Source organism: Cynara cardunculus (genome assembly GCF_001531365.2).
Source record: "Cynara cardunculus var. scolymus isolate 2C chromosome LG 3, CcrdV1, whole genome shotgun sequence".
Lineage (NCBI taxonomy): Eukaryota > Viridiplantae > Streptophyta > Magnoliopsida > Asterales > Asteraceae > Cynara > Cynara cardunculus.
The window spans coordinates 40,052,294-40,069,925 of record NC_037530.1 but is presented as its reverse complement, the minus strand read 5'-3'; the positions used below and the strand labels follow the sequence as shown (position 1 = coordinate 40,069,925).

The window sequence follows — 17,632 nt, the reverse complement described above, 5'->3', positions numbered from 1 at the left end:
CATCTCCTCTGCCAAGGTGCGATGTGGGACAAGGAGTACCAATACAACCCCCCATAAGGAACGTATCACTAAACTCATTGTATTATAAGTGGGAAAAGTTTTCTGCATCTGCAAGTCTGTTTCTTGTTTTAACTAACAAGGGTATGCATGACAGGTGGGTTGTAACCTCTTTGGACTTCAATAAGAACTATGATGCCAGCGTGTTTGAAACGACCATAAGGTTGCTTTGTAAGGTTTAATATATTGTTCTTGTTTATTACTTCTATATGACATTCTCAGGCAGTATATATTACATTAGCTAAGGCAGTTCTATTTTATAAGATGAGGTGCACCTAATTGTTTGAACTATTTAACCATTCCTCTTTTCAACAGAGTTGTAGGTGGGCTCCTCAGTGCATATGACCTATCTGGGGATAATGTTTTTCTTGAAAAGGCTAAAGACATAGCTGATAGACTGCTCCCTGCATGGGATACTCCTTCTGGCATCCCATACAATATTATCAACTTGGTTAATGGTAATGCACATAACCCTGGTTGGACTGGGGTAAGTTCTAAGATTCATCCATTAGAATGTCCGTCTTCCTAATTACGGGGGTAAATCAGTTGGAAGTTTGATTATAAATTTAACTAAAACTTACATTTCAGAATATCATGACATGTACTGAACAATTTGCATACTTACTATACAGCAAAGGCATTTTAATATGCCGTTCTCATATGTTTTGAGAGTCCAATAGGGTTTCAGAGTGCACTAAAAGTTACCCTAATTTTCAATACATTAGGAGAGAACTTTTAAATCTTAAATTCTGCAACATAAAAGTTTAAGTCTATCCTTATAATGTGAAAAAGTTGTGAAACCTTTTTTATCATGTAATCATATACAGTTCATTATTTCCTGTCATCTGATAGGATGGTTCAAAAGTTATTGCTCTCATTTTGCTAACATTCATTGCATAATAATGGTTCTACTTTTTAGTTTTATTGCAAAACCTTCATTCCAATGAAATCTTTTTGTTGTATATTACTAGAATATTATCCAGAGCCAAGACAGTTGGATAAATGATTGCAGCTACTTGTCTACTGCTGTTCTTTTGGTTGATCCAAAGTTAAGATTTAAGACATACCTGACCTTCATTATGGCGGATATTTATATGCTGTATCAATGGTTGGATAGGGTATATTGATCATGGTTTTCGGATAAGCTTTGTAACTGATAGGCAAGAAATAATGCATTATATGGATGGCTGTGGATCAGTCTTTTATTCTGTCAAATGTAGGCCTGAAGATGATGCATTGGCGTTTTTATTTTTGGCAATTTACATACTTCTCTTCTCTTTTGTCAGGGTGACAGTATCCTAGCTGATTCTGGCACCGAGCAGCTGGAGTTTATAGCACTAAGCCAAAGGACAGGAGATCCAAAGTATCAACAGAAGGTATTTGTTTCCATTATGTAATGTACTATCAACAGAAGGTATATGGTGGGAAACTTGGTGCATACTTGTTTTTTCCACACAACCACTTCAAATGTTGCTTTCTAACTAAAAGGTTTCCCAACTTTTCCTTTATATTTTTGCCCATCTCTAGTAGTCTGGGATATAGGTTCTGTTGGGTTGAATTTATATGAATGATTTAGACTTGTGAGGACTCAACTTATAGTACCTTTTGGAGTTTGATATTTTTGGCACAACATCTTATGTCATACTGTAATGATACAGGTAGAGAATGTTATTCGTGAGCTTAATAAGACTTTCCCTGCCGATGGATTGCTCCCCATCTACATAAACCCACACAAAGGGACAACATCATACTCTACCATCACTTTTGGGGCCATGGGGGACAGGTACTGAATGTCCATGGAAGCTGCCACATTTCTTTCTTCATAATGTTGAGTTGGTTATTTGTTTTCCTTTTCCTTTGTCTTCCACAGAAACCTTTATCATATCAACGTTTTTGAGTTGTATAAAAATGTAATTGTGGTGCAGTTTCTATGAGTATTTACTTAAAGTATGGATACAAGGAAACAAAACCGCAGCTGTGAAGCATTATAGGTGAGTAATTCTAGGCACCATCACTGTACTTGATATTAGTTTGTTCTTTTAGCTTCAAGTTTTGAACCAAAATTGAATTTCTTTGAGAAGTTTTTTCTCACCTAGAAACATATATGGGAAAACTAAAGAATTATTGAAACAGAGAAATGTGGGAGACATCAATGAAAGGTTTATTAAGCTTGGTTCGCAGAACTGAACCATCATCTTTTGCATATATTTCTGAGAAGATAGGAAGTTCTTTAATTGACAAGGTAAATTTTAACTAGAGAGCACTGTGTCAAGAATTCGTGGTTTGATGATTGGATAACAATAATTTCCTGCAATACATGCAGATGGATGAGCTAGCATGCTTTGCACCGGGAATGATAGCGTTGGGATCATCTGGTTATGGTCCTGGTGAATCCTCAAAGTTCCTGTCGTTAGCAGAAGAGGTATCTTATAGGCTCAACAGATGCCTTGTACCGTATTTGCTTAAAAGGGATGCCTTGACCTACAGTTTTTTAGGTAGACAAATTATCTTAGGGATGACAGAGCATAATCTTGAGAGTTAGGACCTTGATTTGATTAGTTTCCATGTCGGAATTAGGAATATTATTTGCTTAGAAGCATTTTGATCTGCTGGATCTTTTACTTGCTGTTTTGACATTTTTTTGTAGCTTGCTTGGACATGCTATAACTTCTATCAGTCCACACCAACAAAGTTGGCGGGAGAAAATTATTTTTTTCACTCAGGGCAGGTTAGTTATCTCACTGATGTCCTCGTGAAGTTTTAGGAGGTTTGAGGTTTCATTTATTTGTCTGTTACCGAGAATTTCCAGGACATGACTGTGGGCACATCATGGAATATATTGAGGCCAGAGACGGTTGAATCACTCTTCTACCTGTGGCGTTTGACTGGTAATAAGACATACCAAGATTGGGGATGGAACATATTTCAAGCATTTGAAAAGAATTCCCGTGTGGAGGCAGGATATGTTGGATTGAAGGATGTAAGTACGCTCATTGTTTAAGATTGTCCATTAAGTTCTAGAGTTAACTTGTTGGCATCAAAGACCAGGATTGCACTAATGGTGCTCTGATTTTTGCTTGTTGGCATCTCTTAATTCTTTTTCTTATAACATTAATCTGTAACTTGTTTGATGTTAAATAGCCAACCAAGCCACCCTCTAGCGTCTTGTTCATTGTGCCTTCTGATGGACCATCTCCTCATTGTCTAATTATCACTGGTTTTCTTGAATCTTGTGTAATAATTATTTTGTTTTGCAAGTCAGAATGGGAAGGGAAATAGTTCTTTTAGAAGTTTCTCAATCATCTTGCAACATATATCTTGATGTGCAAAACCTAAATGTGTCTAGTAGTTGTTTGTTCCAACTGACTAAAAAACATATATATTGCTGAACAGATCATTGTTTGAATTTCATAAAATGATTTGTCATATCTTTGTATTTCTTCATCCCTTTTCGCAACCACCTTTAGCCATTTACAGAACCATGCACCGAAGCTTTTTTCATTTGTAGTTTGGTGATGTTTAGTTATTTGTTTGATTTTGTATTTGCAGGTGAACACAGGTGTGAAAGACAATATGATGCAGAGCTTCTTTCTTGCAGAAACACTGAAATATTTGTATCTTCTATTCTCGCCGCCGTCACTTATATCTTTAGATGAATGGGTATTTAACACAGAAGCCCACCCTCTAAGAATCGTGTCTCGTGTGGCTCCAGGAGAAGGGTCGAAACAGCATAAAGCAACTAATATTAGAGTACGTGCTAGGAGAGAAGGGCGTTTTGGCAAGGCATAAGGCGAAAGGCGAATGAATGTTGTTATTATCATGTAAAAGGGAGATACCTTTGGGTGTGATAGAGGATAAGGTATACATAACAGCAGGACCCTGGATCCTTGAGGGTTCTTTTTTGTTTGATAGTAATATTTGTATACTTGGGTTTAGGAAGTGATGATTGTATAAGAAGATACAATTAGAGGGTCATTATTTACTTGCTAATTCAATGCTATACTTTTTGTTGTTGAATCATACAGATTTTCTTTTCAAAGCCATGCATGTTATAAAATGGTTCATGAAAGTTGATTCATTGACAAGAATTGTTTTTATTATCATTATATAAAAAATAATTTAGGAGGAATATATAAGTAAAGTGGGTATGGCTCTGCTCAACTCAAACATAAAGTTTGCTTTCTTTCTGCATGTGCATGTTGTATTTTTAATTATTCCCTGGATCCTGATGGTAACCAACCATTTTGTGTTTTCTTGTTAATTACTAATTAATAAATGAATGTTATATATCTATACTATACTATATTATAAAGCATTTAACATTACAGTTTTTTAAAACCACATAAAATCGTATTATAACATCGATAGAATAAATGAAACATTATTATCATTGTATATATAAAACTGAAAAAATTAAGCAATAACTAATTCAGCTAATGAATTAATTAATAAAAAAAAAAAAAAGAAGTTAGGGCGCTAAGATAGCGGTTGTCCTCTCCTTCATTTCTTCCATTTCAGTGATTAACTATATATATATATATATACACAATGTGGCAACACTGCCTCCCTCTCACTTGGGATTCATTTTGGCAAATTATATATCCTTTCATCGATCGATTCTCTTCCATAAATATATAATACAATGACTACTAGCGGAACCTCTCCATCCAGTAGCCGTCCTCCTCCCGACATTGAAAGCGGTGTTGTTCCCATCACTGATCCCGATGACGATTTTGACGACCCTTTCGATATCACCACTACCAAGAATGCCTCCACCGACTCCCTCAGACGCTGGAGGGTACGTCACATTGCATTCTCCAATCCATCGCTCTTCTTTTCTTGGTATTCCAATATATATATATATATATATATATATATATATATATATATATATATGCTTTCTCACTTCAAGATTGCTATATGTATGCCAATCTGGACAAACGACAAAATAACTACCTAACATACACACACACATGTACATATAATATATCCTTAATTACGCTATTTATATTCCCTGGTATGTAATAAAATTATACCCCTTTGATAGATGCACTATGGATCACTTCTCTTGATTATTCTTATATATACTTTGATTTCTTCTGTGTTGTGCTGTAATACCACTTGATTTATTCATTTCTTGATTTGAAAGCTCAAAAATTGCTACTTCAGTTTCTTACTAAAATAAATAAATCATCCTTATATACTAGTTTTGGGATCCCAATCAAGATGGACTTGACATGCTAAAATACTTACTGAGCTAGATTATAACTACTGATTGTAGCTCCAGCTGTTGAATTAGTGTAACCTCAGAAATACAATTAAAGATAGATAGGCTTATTAAAGATACATACATATACATATATATATATATGTATATCTATGTGTGTGTGTGTGATAAAAAAGAAGTTCACCTGGTTCATCAACTGATTCGCAAGCTGATATTTGAAGTGTACGGTGTAGCTTTCTTGTAACATATCATCATTAAGTATTTAACACATCGATGCTACTTAACATAGTAAGCATCTTTCTACTTGTGACCTCACGATCTTTCTGGTATGTGCTGCTGCACCTTTTAGTGGCTTTATATGGTAATCTGTTTTATTTTTGGTTACACTTGCGTGAAGACCGCCTAAGTGTTACAGTCTCTGCAGTACTCTATTAATCAATAAAGGTCAAATCTAGTTGGTGCTGTTGAGCTTAATTCATTGATTCATTAGGGACAGTTTTTAAGCTCATTACCTTTTCATTATCGCCAAATTTATTTTCTTAAACCATAAATTGTTGATGCATGTTTATGAAAAACCTATTAAAGCTAATGAGCATGTCCACTACAGCAAGCTGCCCTTGTGCTTAATGCTTCTCGCCGCTTCCGGTACACATTGGACTTGAGAAAGAATGAAGATCAAGAAAAAAGGAGGAGGATGATCAGGTCACATGCTCAAGTCATAAGGGTAATGTTGTACATTTTTTTGTATAGTTTCTGAGTCTGCAGGTTATATGATCACCTTTTAGTATCTGATTAGCTGCTGTTAGGCTGCATTGCTATTCAAATTGGCTGGCGAACGAGCAATTGGTATTTGCTCCCTCAACTTTCCTTATGATATAATCCCTAGGTCTGAGGTGTTGAGCTACATATAATTTCCGTTCATTTCTCCTTCATATAGTGCTAGGGACCACAGTATCTCCTCCATCTCCAAGTGGTGGTTATGGTATTTCACTCGAGCAACTTATTTCAATGACCAGGGACCACAATATATCTGCTTTTCATCAATATGGCGGGGCAAGTTATTAATCCAACATATATTTCAGTTAGTATTCTCCATTGTATAGCTCTTACTTATATCTATGGCTATATATTCAGGTCAAAGGATTATCTGAGATGTTGAAAACCGATCTGGATAGGGGAGTACCTGGAGATGATTGTGAATTATCAGACCGGAGGAATGCCTTTGGATCCAACACATATCCTGTGAAAGAAGGACGAAGCTTCTTAGTATGTTATATCTTTAATGCAACCAATTTCTTGATATGCAGCTGCAGTTATGTAATGGCTATGTTATCTGCAGAGGTTTCTTTGGGAAGCTTGGCAAGATTTAACCCTTATTATATTAATAGTAGCTGCCGCAGCATCACTGGTGCTAGGAATAAAGACAGAGGCAAGTTAAAAATTTATGCAACTCCATGAATTCTGTACGAAGTCGCAGTTAATCATTCAACATGTACAGCTTATTTTATGAGGGTTTCCTTTTCAAGTTTCTTTTTCTATCGATCATGAGCTCGCTTGTTCAGTTTTGTGATGATTGGTTAAACATACACAGTTTCAAACCGTTACTTAATCCAACTCACCCCTTGCTACTCAAATAGGACTCACGTGTGGTGCTGTAAATTGACCCATTACATATCTTGGATCTGGACTCCCCAGCTCACAGCAGTGACCAGTCTTACCAACTGAGTTAATGAAAATGTGCGCATTTCTAGTATCAAACTAAACCCTGGTCATTTTGAATAATACTAATTTACAAGTGTGAGCCTAGACAGGGCATGTTTTCGACTCCCTCACCTTGTCAAGATTTTTGTTTCCGCTTCCTGAACATGTGTTTGTAATACAACCTGTTTCACTTCCATATTCCAACCTCACACGAATTAATGGTATTTACTGTTGGCAAAATCTATGACTCAAAATTGGTCTAAGAATGTTGAGCCTTAGAGAGTTAAGAGTATCTTTGCACGATAGATAGTAAACTTATATAGTAATGTACCCTTTTACAAGCTACAGTTGGCACATCATCCAAATTGCATAGCTCTTAGTCTCTGATGCTAGGTGTTAATGTGTATAGTGGAGTCTCCGTACCAACCATGCACTGCGCACTAACTCGTTTCTCACAAAGATGAATGCAGTTGAGAAAGTGCCACCAGCTTGTGATTTTCCAAGTGAATTATCAAGGGTGCTTCAGTCGGCAGGGGAAAAAGTTTCATCACTCACTTTTGAGGTTATTTCGCATGGTAGCATATATGGCTTGGAATAAAAATCTATAATTTGGTGGAGTACAACTGTAAAAGATACTTGTTTGGGGTGATATTTCAATGTGTATACCTATATAGTAACAAACACTCCACCTACATATCTGAAAGCACCTTTTAGCCTTTTCTCCATTAACTTCATGGCATGGATCATTTACCAAACTTCTGTTGTTGTGGAAGGTTTGTACGAAATTATTACAATTCTGTGACGAGAGCTTACGTATAGAATCTATTATGTTGGGTATGATATTTATTTAATAAATTGGCTTTGACACCAATTAACCATCTGATATCTTGCTCATTCTACTCTTAGCAATAAAATATGCGGGAATAGCAGATTTTGCCAGTTAAATTTATATTGAAGCAAGGTATAATTTTCCATTAGAAGTTTAGAAAGTTTTGATATATATTTCTGTTGTTACTGATGCTTTTGTATGTAATTATTAGGCCCGATTGTTTTTTTTACCTATTTGGGTAGAGGATTTTTTTAAGTTATTACTATTTACTACTATCATTCAGAAATTTGTGATTATCATGACCCCTTCTAGTTCCAGTTTTGCCTCTGTTTGAAAGTTGTGCTTTCCTTCTGTAGGGTCTTGAAGAAGGATGGTATGATGGAGGAAGCATAACATTTGCTGTTCTTCTGGTTATTTTTGTGACTGGTGAGGCAGTGGAAATTTTCCACCATTTATGATATTTAATGTACTTGCTACTAAACTGCCTCTCATAAATCATATATATTGTCTCTACAAATGGTGTCCTGTAAACTATAATAGCAACCAGTGATTATAGACAGTCCCTGCAGTTTCAGAACCTAAATGAGGAAAAGCGAAATATACGGATAGAGGTTTGTATGTTCATGAGTGAACAGTTATTCTTCGTTTAGCGGTCTTCTATCTAAGGTGGGGTATACTAAACCATCGTGCATTCAAGCAGATAACTAGAGGTGGGAGAAGAGAGAAGGTTTCAATATATGACGTTGTTGTTGGTGATGTAATACCTCTTAAAATAGGTGATCAGGTATGTTTTATTAAAAAAATTATAAACTTGGACTTATGTGACTCTTTATTGGTGAGTTGCCATCTTTCTCTTGATGGTATGCCACAGGTCCCTGCTGATGGTCTCCTAATTAAGGGTCACTCTCTAGCCATTGATGAATCTAGCATGACCGGGGAAAGCAAGATTGTAAGCTCTTTGGACCTCCTTGCTAAATGAAAAATTAAATGATTGAACTTCTTTCTTAAATATCATCACTTTCTAGGTGCATAAGGATCAAAAAGCACCTTTTCTGATGTCTGGCTGCAAGGTAGCAGATGGCACTGGAACTATGCTGGTAAGTAACCTGCTATTACCCTCTTTCATTGATGGATAATGTATGTTATGCTTTAATATCTGTTATCCTATATAATTTATGATAAACAGTGGGATTAGGCAGCTCAGTTTCTTCATCCTCTGTTTATTTAAATCATGTTTCATGGTACGCTATCATAGGCCCTTCAGGTTTATGAACACCATGTTAAGGTCCTTACTACGCTCCCTATACTTCTCCATGCATGAGCAAAATGAAGGTTGCATTACTGATAAAAAAATTATGGGGAAATCACTGGGAAAAGATTCATGTGGGAGGATCCTAACGAGTAATGAAGCACTTGACTAGTGTATTATTTCAAGAAAATGTTTCTAAGGTTACATGTCGGAGGATCCTAACGAGTGACGAAGTACTTGACTAGTGTATTATCTTAAGAAAATGTTTCTAAGGATAACTTTTAAAACCTTGGTAACTTTTTCTCTTCCATCTTTAGGTCACTAGTGTGGGAATAAACACCGAATGGGGATTGTTGATGGCAAGCATATCGGAAGATACTGGTGAAGAAACCCCCTTGCAGGTCTACATATATTTTGTCTCGTTTTATCCTGTCACTTTGTATTATAGTCTATCAATGGAGTCAGATATGGATGATGGTTGATAGGTACGCTTGAATGGTGTTGCAACATTTATAGGTATAGTTGGGCTTGCGGTGGCATTACTTGTGCTGGCTGTCCTTATGGCTAGGTAAATCTGTTTCTAGATATCTTATGGTTCTTGCTATTAATTGTTTTCTAATTATCGCAATTTGATGTGGAGTTCTTCAGATTCTTCACTGGTAACTCAAAAAATCGTGATGGAACTGTCCAATTTGTCCGTGGACAGACCAGTGTTAGCGAAGCAGTTGATGGGGTCATAAAGATTTTTACTGCTGCCGTAAGTTTCTGATGTATCTATCTGCATTGCCTCCATCCTTTTGTCGTTTTAACTAATGGCTGAACTATTTAGGTCACCATTGTAGTTGTTGCAGTTCCGGAAGGCCTTCCATTAGCTGTAACACTGACGTGAGTAGGATGCTGCAAGTTTGTTGTTTTTTTGCTGCATTACATATATGTTCATTTAGTCCTCATTTGAAGTTTTCTTGACTCTACAGGTTAGCATACTCAATGAAGAAGATGATGGCAGACAAGGCCCTGGTACATATTGTACTTGGAGCTTAAAAGTACCTATATCCTGGTTGTTATGTTGAGAAGCCTTTTACGGAATGTATATGAAATTGTTAACACATTTCAACTGCAGGTTCGTAGACTCTCAGCTTGTGAAACTATGGGCTCTGCAACTACTATCTGCAGCGATAAAACTGGAACGTTAACCCTGAATCAGGTTGGTTTTTTTATTATAAATGGTACTTTCCCTGTATATGAATTTCTACTGGCTTTCACTTTTTACCAACCCGAACTAGTTTGGGTGGAAGGCTTGTTATTTTATTTACCAAGTCAATGCTATACTGGGACTTACGTAGTTCTCTCCAATCCTGAAATTCTTATCAACTTGGTTTGGTAGATGCAAATTGTTTATGAGCTCTATGGATAACATTTAAAAAATACATGACTTGTCACAGATGACTGTTGTTGAGGCTTATGTTGGGCAAAAAAAAATTGACCCCCCTGAAGATGGCTTGCAATATCATTCTACTGTTGCCTCCTTGTTAAACGAGGGAATTGCACAGAACACTTCAGGCAGTGTTTTCTCTTCCAAGGTACTTCCTCTGCTCTGTCTCTGATCATTGTGATAAGTAGAATGTTAGGTATTATTCCTAATTTATCTATTCTCAGAAATTTGGCACAAATCTAGTGGTGGGTTGGGCCATGTGTTGTGGAAGATTTCTGGAACTCAAAGAATACTAACTAGTCACACAAATTTATGGGCATATATGTGCTGCGTAATATCCAGAATTTTGTGTAAAGATAGGGAACTGGTACAGAAGTTCCAGAAAGGGTGTATAACCCTTAGCCTGTTCAAAAGTTCAGGGTTATTGCTTGGTGAGTAATATATGTATGAGGGATCTAAACGAATTTCTATTTGCCTACCAAAGTTCCATGTTACCTTGATCTAGAAAATCTAGCAAATCTCAATAATCATTTTATGTATTTGCAGATTTGCTTTCTTATTATTAGCATTACTTTTCATTTTGGTGGTAGGGCTGTAGATATTATATTTTTTGTACCTCCCTGATTTAATATGCTTAGCAGGAGTAACCAAAAAACTGACTGTGCTATTTCTCATTTGTGTAGCTCTTTTATTAATCATTAGCATATACCTATTATCGTTTATTTGTTGATAGGATGGTGCATGTATAGAGGTTTCTGGATCTCCAACAGAAAAGGCTTTACTCCAATGGGGTGTCAAGGTCATCTATACTATATGCATATTTTCCATTCACTTTCACGTGGATTCCAAATTTATATTGACTGAAATCACTGCCATCGCAGATTGGGATGAACTTTGATGTTGTCAGATCACAATCTACCCTCCTACATGTCTGTCCTTTTAACTCTTCCAAGAAGCGAGGGGGGGTTGCATTACGAGGGGTAATTGCTAGTTATTTTTTGGTAACGCATGTGCATGATTCACACAACTTAAGCCATAAAGCATGTCTTTTTAGCTCACATGGTAACTAGATGATTTGGCAATACAATAAGTAAACTTTCTTCAATCCCAAAGCTTCCCACTACCCTGACACTAAACAATCAGGAGATATGGTTTCCCTATGAGCTTTATGACACCTATACTACCCTACATTACCCTCAAATTTTGATGTTTGCATCTAATTTTGCTTAATTAGCTTTCATGAGGCTTCCAAAAGAGATTTACTTTTTTTTAATGAATGGCAGGCTGACTCTCAAGTCCATATACATTGGAAGGGAGCAGCTGAAATAGTGTTAGCTTCATGCAAAGAATATCTTGATACAAATGGTTCCTTGCAGCCCACTGATAAGGATATGGTCAGTAAGTAGTTGTGGTTGACTAGCTGAACAAATCAATACCTACATAAATATATATACCTCCTTGAAAGTGAACTAAGAGAATAATCTTTATGCTTGAAATGATGTCAACAGATTTATTTATCCCATATATATGTGTGTACGTATATTAGGTTTTGTTTATGCATATTTACTTACAGGATCCTTTTGGTGCATCTTTTTTGAAGTATATAATATTTATATATGGCAAAGTAAACTGACACACACTGAGAACCTTTGGTATTTGAACCCCTGACCTCCAGGAAGGTGGGATTAGGGTACCGCTAGGCTAATGACTCTTTGGAGCATTTGCTAATGAATCGTCAAGGATGTTGGTTCTTTAGAAGTGGACATTCTAATGATACTCTAAAAGATTAGAGGGCCATTTGAGTGGGACAGAGAGACTGCATATCATATTGCCTAAGAATTTTGTATAATGTTTTCAAATATCTTTTAAACAGGAATATCTTAAGAAAGCTATCGAGGAGATGGCTGCAAGGAGCTTGCGGTGTGTTGCAATTGCGTACAGAAACTTTGAAATAGATGAGATTCCTGTAGAGGAAGAGCAATTGGCAGAATGGAATTTACCTGAAGATGACCTTATTTTGCTTGCCATTGTGGGTATAAAGGTACTTAAGTCTACTGCTTCAGAAGTCCAATATTGAACTGGCCAAAATTTACACCACTATTTCTTGTATACTGATTACTGATACTACATGTGTATACTTAAAAGAGAACTTCCTGTTACAGTAAACTGAACATCTCCACTAACAACCGCATCTTCAGTTTTTGATTCGATTCCTCTCCCTTCTAATTTTTCCCTCAATGCGCAAGCACTATGTGTGCAGAAACACTAGTTGAAAAATATATGTTCCACTACTGTTTGTCCCATTCAATGCGAATAGATAGCCTTAATTTTTTTATATCTGAATATATCTTGTAAAGTTGTAGCTTCTTATTATTTTTTTTGGTAAAAGTTCTTCACATACTTATTATTACTTGATTGTAACAAAAATAGACTTGATTAATGCTATTTTCCATAGTTGCTCCACATTAAGATGATGAATAACTGAATGTTCCACATTAGTTTGTTGATTTTCTGCAAAGCTGATATTTTTTGTATTATTGGGAATAAGGAAATGGTATAATATGTGTTTCTCTTCTTATGGGATGTGACGGCCTCCACATTCCCAAATGGCGTGAAATAATTGGAAAAATCACCTTCAGATTCTCGAGGGTATACTTGACTTTGGTTTGAATGCAGTTATTTTTATTATGAAGCAAATCTGAGAAGTAGTGACATCTAGTGTTCCTCTAAAGGTACTGTATTATGACCAATTAATTTGACTGAATTTTACCTTGTGCAGGATCCTTGTCGTCCAGGTGTCAAAAATGCAGTAAAAATATGTACAGATGCTGGTGTGAAGGTTTTATCTTCTCCTTCCTGTTCCTGCATATACGTGTTCTAAATTTGTTTTATTTTAGCTATATAAGTCTAAATTTGTTCCAAATTTGTTTTATTTTGGACTACTATAGTACTATATTAACTTAGGCATTCTTTAGATATATGATTGGGAAGTAAGAGGAATCTCTTTTTAAAACATTTGTTTTTTAATGTTTCCTGTTCACTATGTAAATATTTTTTTCTTTTGACAATGACAAAATGCACACACATATTTCATTTTTCTTAATGAGAAAGTAGAGAAGAAAAAGGACAATTGATCCTGTACAAATGTTAATAAATAGGTTCGGATGGTCACTGGGGATAATATTCAAACAGCAAAAGCAATTGCCATCGAGTGTGGAATTCTATCTTCAGGTGAAGATGCAACAGAGCCAAATATCATCGAGGGAAAGACATTTCGTGAGTACTCCGAGAAAGAAAGAGAACATACTTCAAAGCAAATATCGGTGCGATTAAATATGTTGATACTTTTTTTATAAGACCACCTTGATTAAGTCAAACAACGGAGCTTAATTATGATATATGAGGATGTATAGGTGATGGGAAGGTCTTCCCCAAGTGATAAGCTATTGCTCGTGCAAACACTTCGTAAGCTTGGGGAAGTTGTTGCTGTTACTGGAGATGGTACAAATGATGCCCCTGCACTTCATGAGGTCTGACACCATCTTGTACTTTTACTTGGTCCTTATTCCAGCATGAAGAAAATGAAGTTAACGCTTACAATTTTTAGTTATAAGCCTCAGGAGGCATCTATATTTTTTTGTTCGGTGGTTGGATTACTTACCTGGCTCTGAATTCAATTTGCAAATGACCCGAGGGGATGACTCATGCTCATGCCCGTATTATATGGTAACATAATATAATATTTAAGAGATCAACATTTTAAAACTTTGAACCCCAGCATCGAGCTTTCTTCTCTATGCGTTTCCAGCGGGTGGAATGTGGTTTAATCTGACAATAGAATCCATAAGAGTGAACAAAGAAAGGTCGATTTGCACATTCCTGGAGCTCATAGTTAGTTCAGTGATCTCCAACGCCGCATTTGTTTAGCGTGGGGGTGTGTCAGTTGCCTTTAGGCTCACATAGCTGCATGTATTATTCACAATCAGTGGTGGACTAAATTATAATTTATGTGGCAAAATATTTGGTGGAAGTTATAGTTCCTTTAAGATGGACATAAATATTGCCTTCCTTTTTGTATATTTCCCGCCTGTAACTGCTTTTATTTCTCTCTGTATATCAGGCTGATATAGGTCTTGCCATGGGCATTCAAGGAACTGAAGTTGCAAAAGAAAGTTCTGATATCATCATTTTGGATGATAATTTTGCTTCAGTTGTAAAGGTCTGTGCAAAACATTTGTGAGTTTAGATGCCTTCTTGCTTGAGTGCAAGCTTTTTCTATTTGCAACAATATGGTAGCATGTGTTCCATCAAGAGCAAGATTTTTAGCATACCCTCATTAAGAAGGCTGCTAATTTCTTAGTTGCATTGGAGACATTTCAAACTTGTAATGATCATACTTTTGAGGAAGGTAGGAAGTAATGTGGGAACATACCTGTATATGATGGTGCAAAGCCTCTTTCTGTTCATGGAAATACTGTTTGACTGATTTGAAGAGTTTGAAGAGAGGCAGTGATTGAAATTGGAACTATTGCTTGTGATATCTTGGTAAGAGACAATCGAGGTTGTTCCCAACTGAAGGAAGTTAATGAAAGAAAATGTATTTCAAAAAAGTGGAGTCATCACTCAAGCCAATTGCTCCAGCTGGCCAACAACTCTAATTCTATTTTTGTAATCTTTTGTTTTATCATCTTCACGTCATTTTGTATCCATATAGGTTGTCCGCTGGGGTCGCTCTGTTTATGCAAATATTCAGAAGTTTATCCAGTTCCAGCTTACAGTTAACGTTGCAGCCCTTGTTATAAATGTTGTGGCAGCTGTTTCCTCTGGAGATGTACCTCTAAACACTGTGCAGGTTTGATATTCCTCCCTCTTGCTATATACAATTGCAACGAGCAAACAACCTTCCATCTCAATTTAGTTACAGTAGGCTGAATATAAAACCAGATCAAGTGGGACATTAATCTCTTGATCTGCAAATTGAATGCTGAGCACTTCCAAAATCACATTAGATATGAAAGTTCTGTTGGGTTAACTCTTGATTTGATTTTCTCAATGTTCTCTTTTCGGTGCAGCTTCTTTGGGTTAATCTCATCATGGACACCCTCGGAGCACTGGCATTGGCAACTGAACCTCCAACAGATCATCTCATGCACAGATCTCCTGTTGGCCGAAGGTTAAGCCTGTAATCTGCATTACACATTAGGCTAACCATTGGTTCTCGTAATATGTCAGTATGATGCGTCTTGCTGTCGTACTATATTGCACCAAATCATGAGGCAACCACCAATGAGTATGTTATGCACAGATTTCCGTTGATCAAGCTTATACTTTGCGTTGCCAGTGCTTGTATATCCTACAAGGAGGTCATCTTCTGCTTAAGAAGATGCTCTTAAGGGGAAAAACCTTTAAAATAAGATTGTCAACTTATCTTAAGACTTTGTGCTTGTTATAGTTGTATGTGTGATCTTGACCAACGGTTGACTCCCTTCTCCTATTTTTTATTCAGGGAGCCTCTTGTAACAAATATCATGTGGAGGAACTTGATTATCCAGGTACCTTGTCATGTTTTTTGGTTTTTGCTACTAGCGTATTGATGTCTGATCATCTTTCTACATTACAATAACCAAAATGTTATGGATTTGGTAGGCTCTATACCAAGTTGCAGTTCTCCTTGTCTTGAACTTCCGTGGTACAGCTATTCTCAACTTAAAGAATGATGAAAGGGGAAATGCTGTGAAGAACACCTTGATATTCAATGGATTTGTCCTGTGTCAAGTAAGTCTTTGATCCAACTGGATAAAGAAGCAGTATAGAACATGAGTATCATGGGCTCTTTACTTTCACTTTGGTTTATGATAAAACAAGAAGACAGCATGTATTAAGTGAAATTTCCTTGGAAGCACTTGGGATGATGCACTAGCTCTCCCCCTTGGTGTTCGTGTTTGAATGACAAAATTGGATCTGCTTTAATGCTCAATTCATTAATTTTTCTTGTGTTCCTTTTAATTAGTTGTGAAGGTCTGAATTTGGTTTGTTAATTACAGATATTCAATGAGTTCAATGCTCGAAAACCAGATCAAATGAATGTATTTTCTGGAGTGACTAAAAACTATCTTTTTATGGGGATAGTAGGAACGACCTTAATTCTTCAGGTAAGACACGTCACCATGTGTGTAAGATTCCCTTGTTTTGTGAATTACCTCTTTTTAGAGGATAGAAGTGATGCATTATAAGTGCAGAATTTTGATGATGGTAATCCTATTTGCGAAACAGATCATCATTATTCAATTCCTTGGGAAGTTCACATCAACAGTTAGACTTGATTGGAGTCTATGGGTTGTCTCAATTGTTATTGGCATTTTCAGGTTGGTTCTTTGATGTACATTACTCTATTCGATCAGCAAATCAAAGGTATATAGGAAATGGAATTGCTCACTCATAACCAAATGATTACAAGGTTCCTGGCTTTCGAGAGGCCAGGTTTTCTCCACAGGATCTCGCCTAAATAGAACACCCAAAACAGAATACCACTCCTGAACCTACGCTCCCTTATTTATACTAGCAATGCACCGGCTTATTACTACCCCTGCATTACCTACTTTTGTAATCCCTTTACCCCAGCCTACTATATTAACTTGCTTACCCTCAGGGTATAACATTCTTCTATTGTTATTTGTGTTATCCATTGGTCTGAAATCAGACTGCATCCTGAGCATATACTTCATTCTCATGAAGATGGTTGAGTTTGCATCAATTCACTCATACATCATATGTCGGCCTAATTCAAGAACTTAAACAGAATATATGTAGATTTTAATTAAAGAACCATCCTATTTATAGCTGTGATTAACAACATTAATTATCTTTATGATCTTACAGCTGGCCTCTTGCCATTGTTGGAAAGCTCATCCCAGTTCCACAGACTCCCTTGGCCAGGGTCTTCAGCAAACCATATCAACGCTGCATTGCTTCTCGTCATCGTTGAATTCGCTTATATTGTATTCATTTACATGGAGCAAGTAGCCTTGTTCTTTTAATTGCAAGATCAGGTGTTTATTATATTTAATACTCGTGCCACCAGTACTGGGATTCACATTTGACTCCCTGTTCTGCTTTCTGTAAGTCATCCAGCATCCA

General features: G+C 36.5%; 2 protein-coding genes across 2 annotated transcripts in view; both read left to right on the top strand.

Moving 5' to 3' along the window:
• Positions 1-4,109, top strand: part of LOC112510025 (mannosyl-oligosaccharide 1,2-alpha-mannosidase MNS1-like) — a 7,282-nt gene extending 3,173 nt beyond the window's left edge. The window contains exons 5-14 of the mRNA XM_025115283.1: positions 155-220; positions 373-544; positions 1,344-1,433; positions 1,716-1,840; positions 1,983-2,048; positions 2,191-2,299; positions 2,381-2,479; positions 2,705-2,785; positions 2,867-3,037; positions 3,607-4,109. Coding sequence (XP_024971051.1) covers positions 155-220; positions 373-544; positions 1,344-1,433; positions 1,716-1,840; positions 1,983-2,048; positions 2,191-2,299; positions 2,381-2,479; positions 2,705-2,785; positions 2,867-3,037; positions 3,607-3,846 — 1,219 coding nt within the window. The 3' untranslated portion in view covers positions 3,847-4,109. The remainder of the gene's footprint in view (positions 1-154; positions 221-372; positions 545-1,343; positions 1,434-1,715; positions 1,841-1,982; positions 2,049-2,190; positions 2,300-2,380; positions 2,480-2,704; positions 2,786-2,866; positions 3,038-3,606) is intronic.
• Positions 4,110-4,699: 590 nt separating this feature from the next.
• Positions 4,700-17,574, top strand: LOC112509257 (calcium-transporting ATPase 9, plasma membrane-type). The gene is made up of 33 exons (XM_025114114.1): positions 4,700-4,855; positions 5,892-6,008; positions 6,091-6,130; positions 6,222-6,337; positions 6,419-6,550; positions 6,624-6,713; positions 8,171-8,240; positions 8,355-8,425; positions 8,515-8,598; positions 8,686-8,763; positions 8,840-8,911; positions 9,381-9,464; positions 9,549-9,631; positions 9,712-9,820; positions 9,893-9,948; positions 10,038-10,080; positions 10,184-10,267; positions 10,506-10,643; positions 11,229-11,294; positions 11,377-11,475; positions 11,779-11,889; positions 12,369-12,536; positions 13,275-13,334; positions 13,654-13,818; positions 13,909-14,025; positions 14,616-14,714; positions 15,210-15,347; positions 15,568-15,668; positions 16,002-16,047; positions 16,142-16,270; positions 16,540-16,647; positions 16,769-16,860; positions 17,375-17,574. The coding sequence occupies exons 1-33, from the start codon at positions 4,700-4,702 to the stop codon at positions 17,478-17,480; spliced, it is 3,228 nt and encodes a 1,075-aa protein (XP_024969882.1). The 3' UTR covers positions 17,481-17,574.
• Positions 17,575-17,632: the final 58 nt, after the last annotated feature.

Bases quoted from the DNA above. Each gene is read 5' to 3' on its own strand.
- LOC112509257 (XM_025114114.1), top strand. From the start codon at position 4,700: ATGACTACTAGCGGAACCTCTCCATCCAGTAGCCGTCCTCCTCCCGAC. The intron at 6,338-6,418 runs GCAAGTTATTAA...CTATATATTCAG, and splicing joins CTTTTCATCAATATGGCGGG to GTCAAAGGATTATCTGAGAT. The intron at 16,271-16,539 runs GTAAGTCTTTGA...TGTTAATTACAG, and splicing joins ATGGATTTGTCCTGTGTCAA to ATATTCAATGAGTTCAATGC.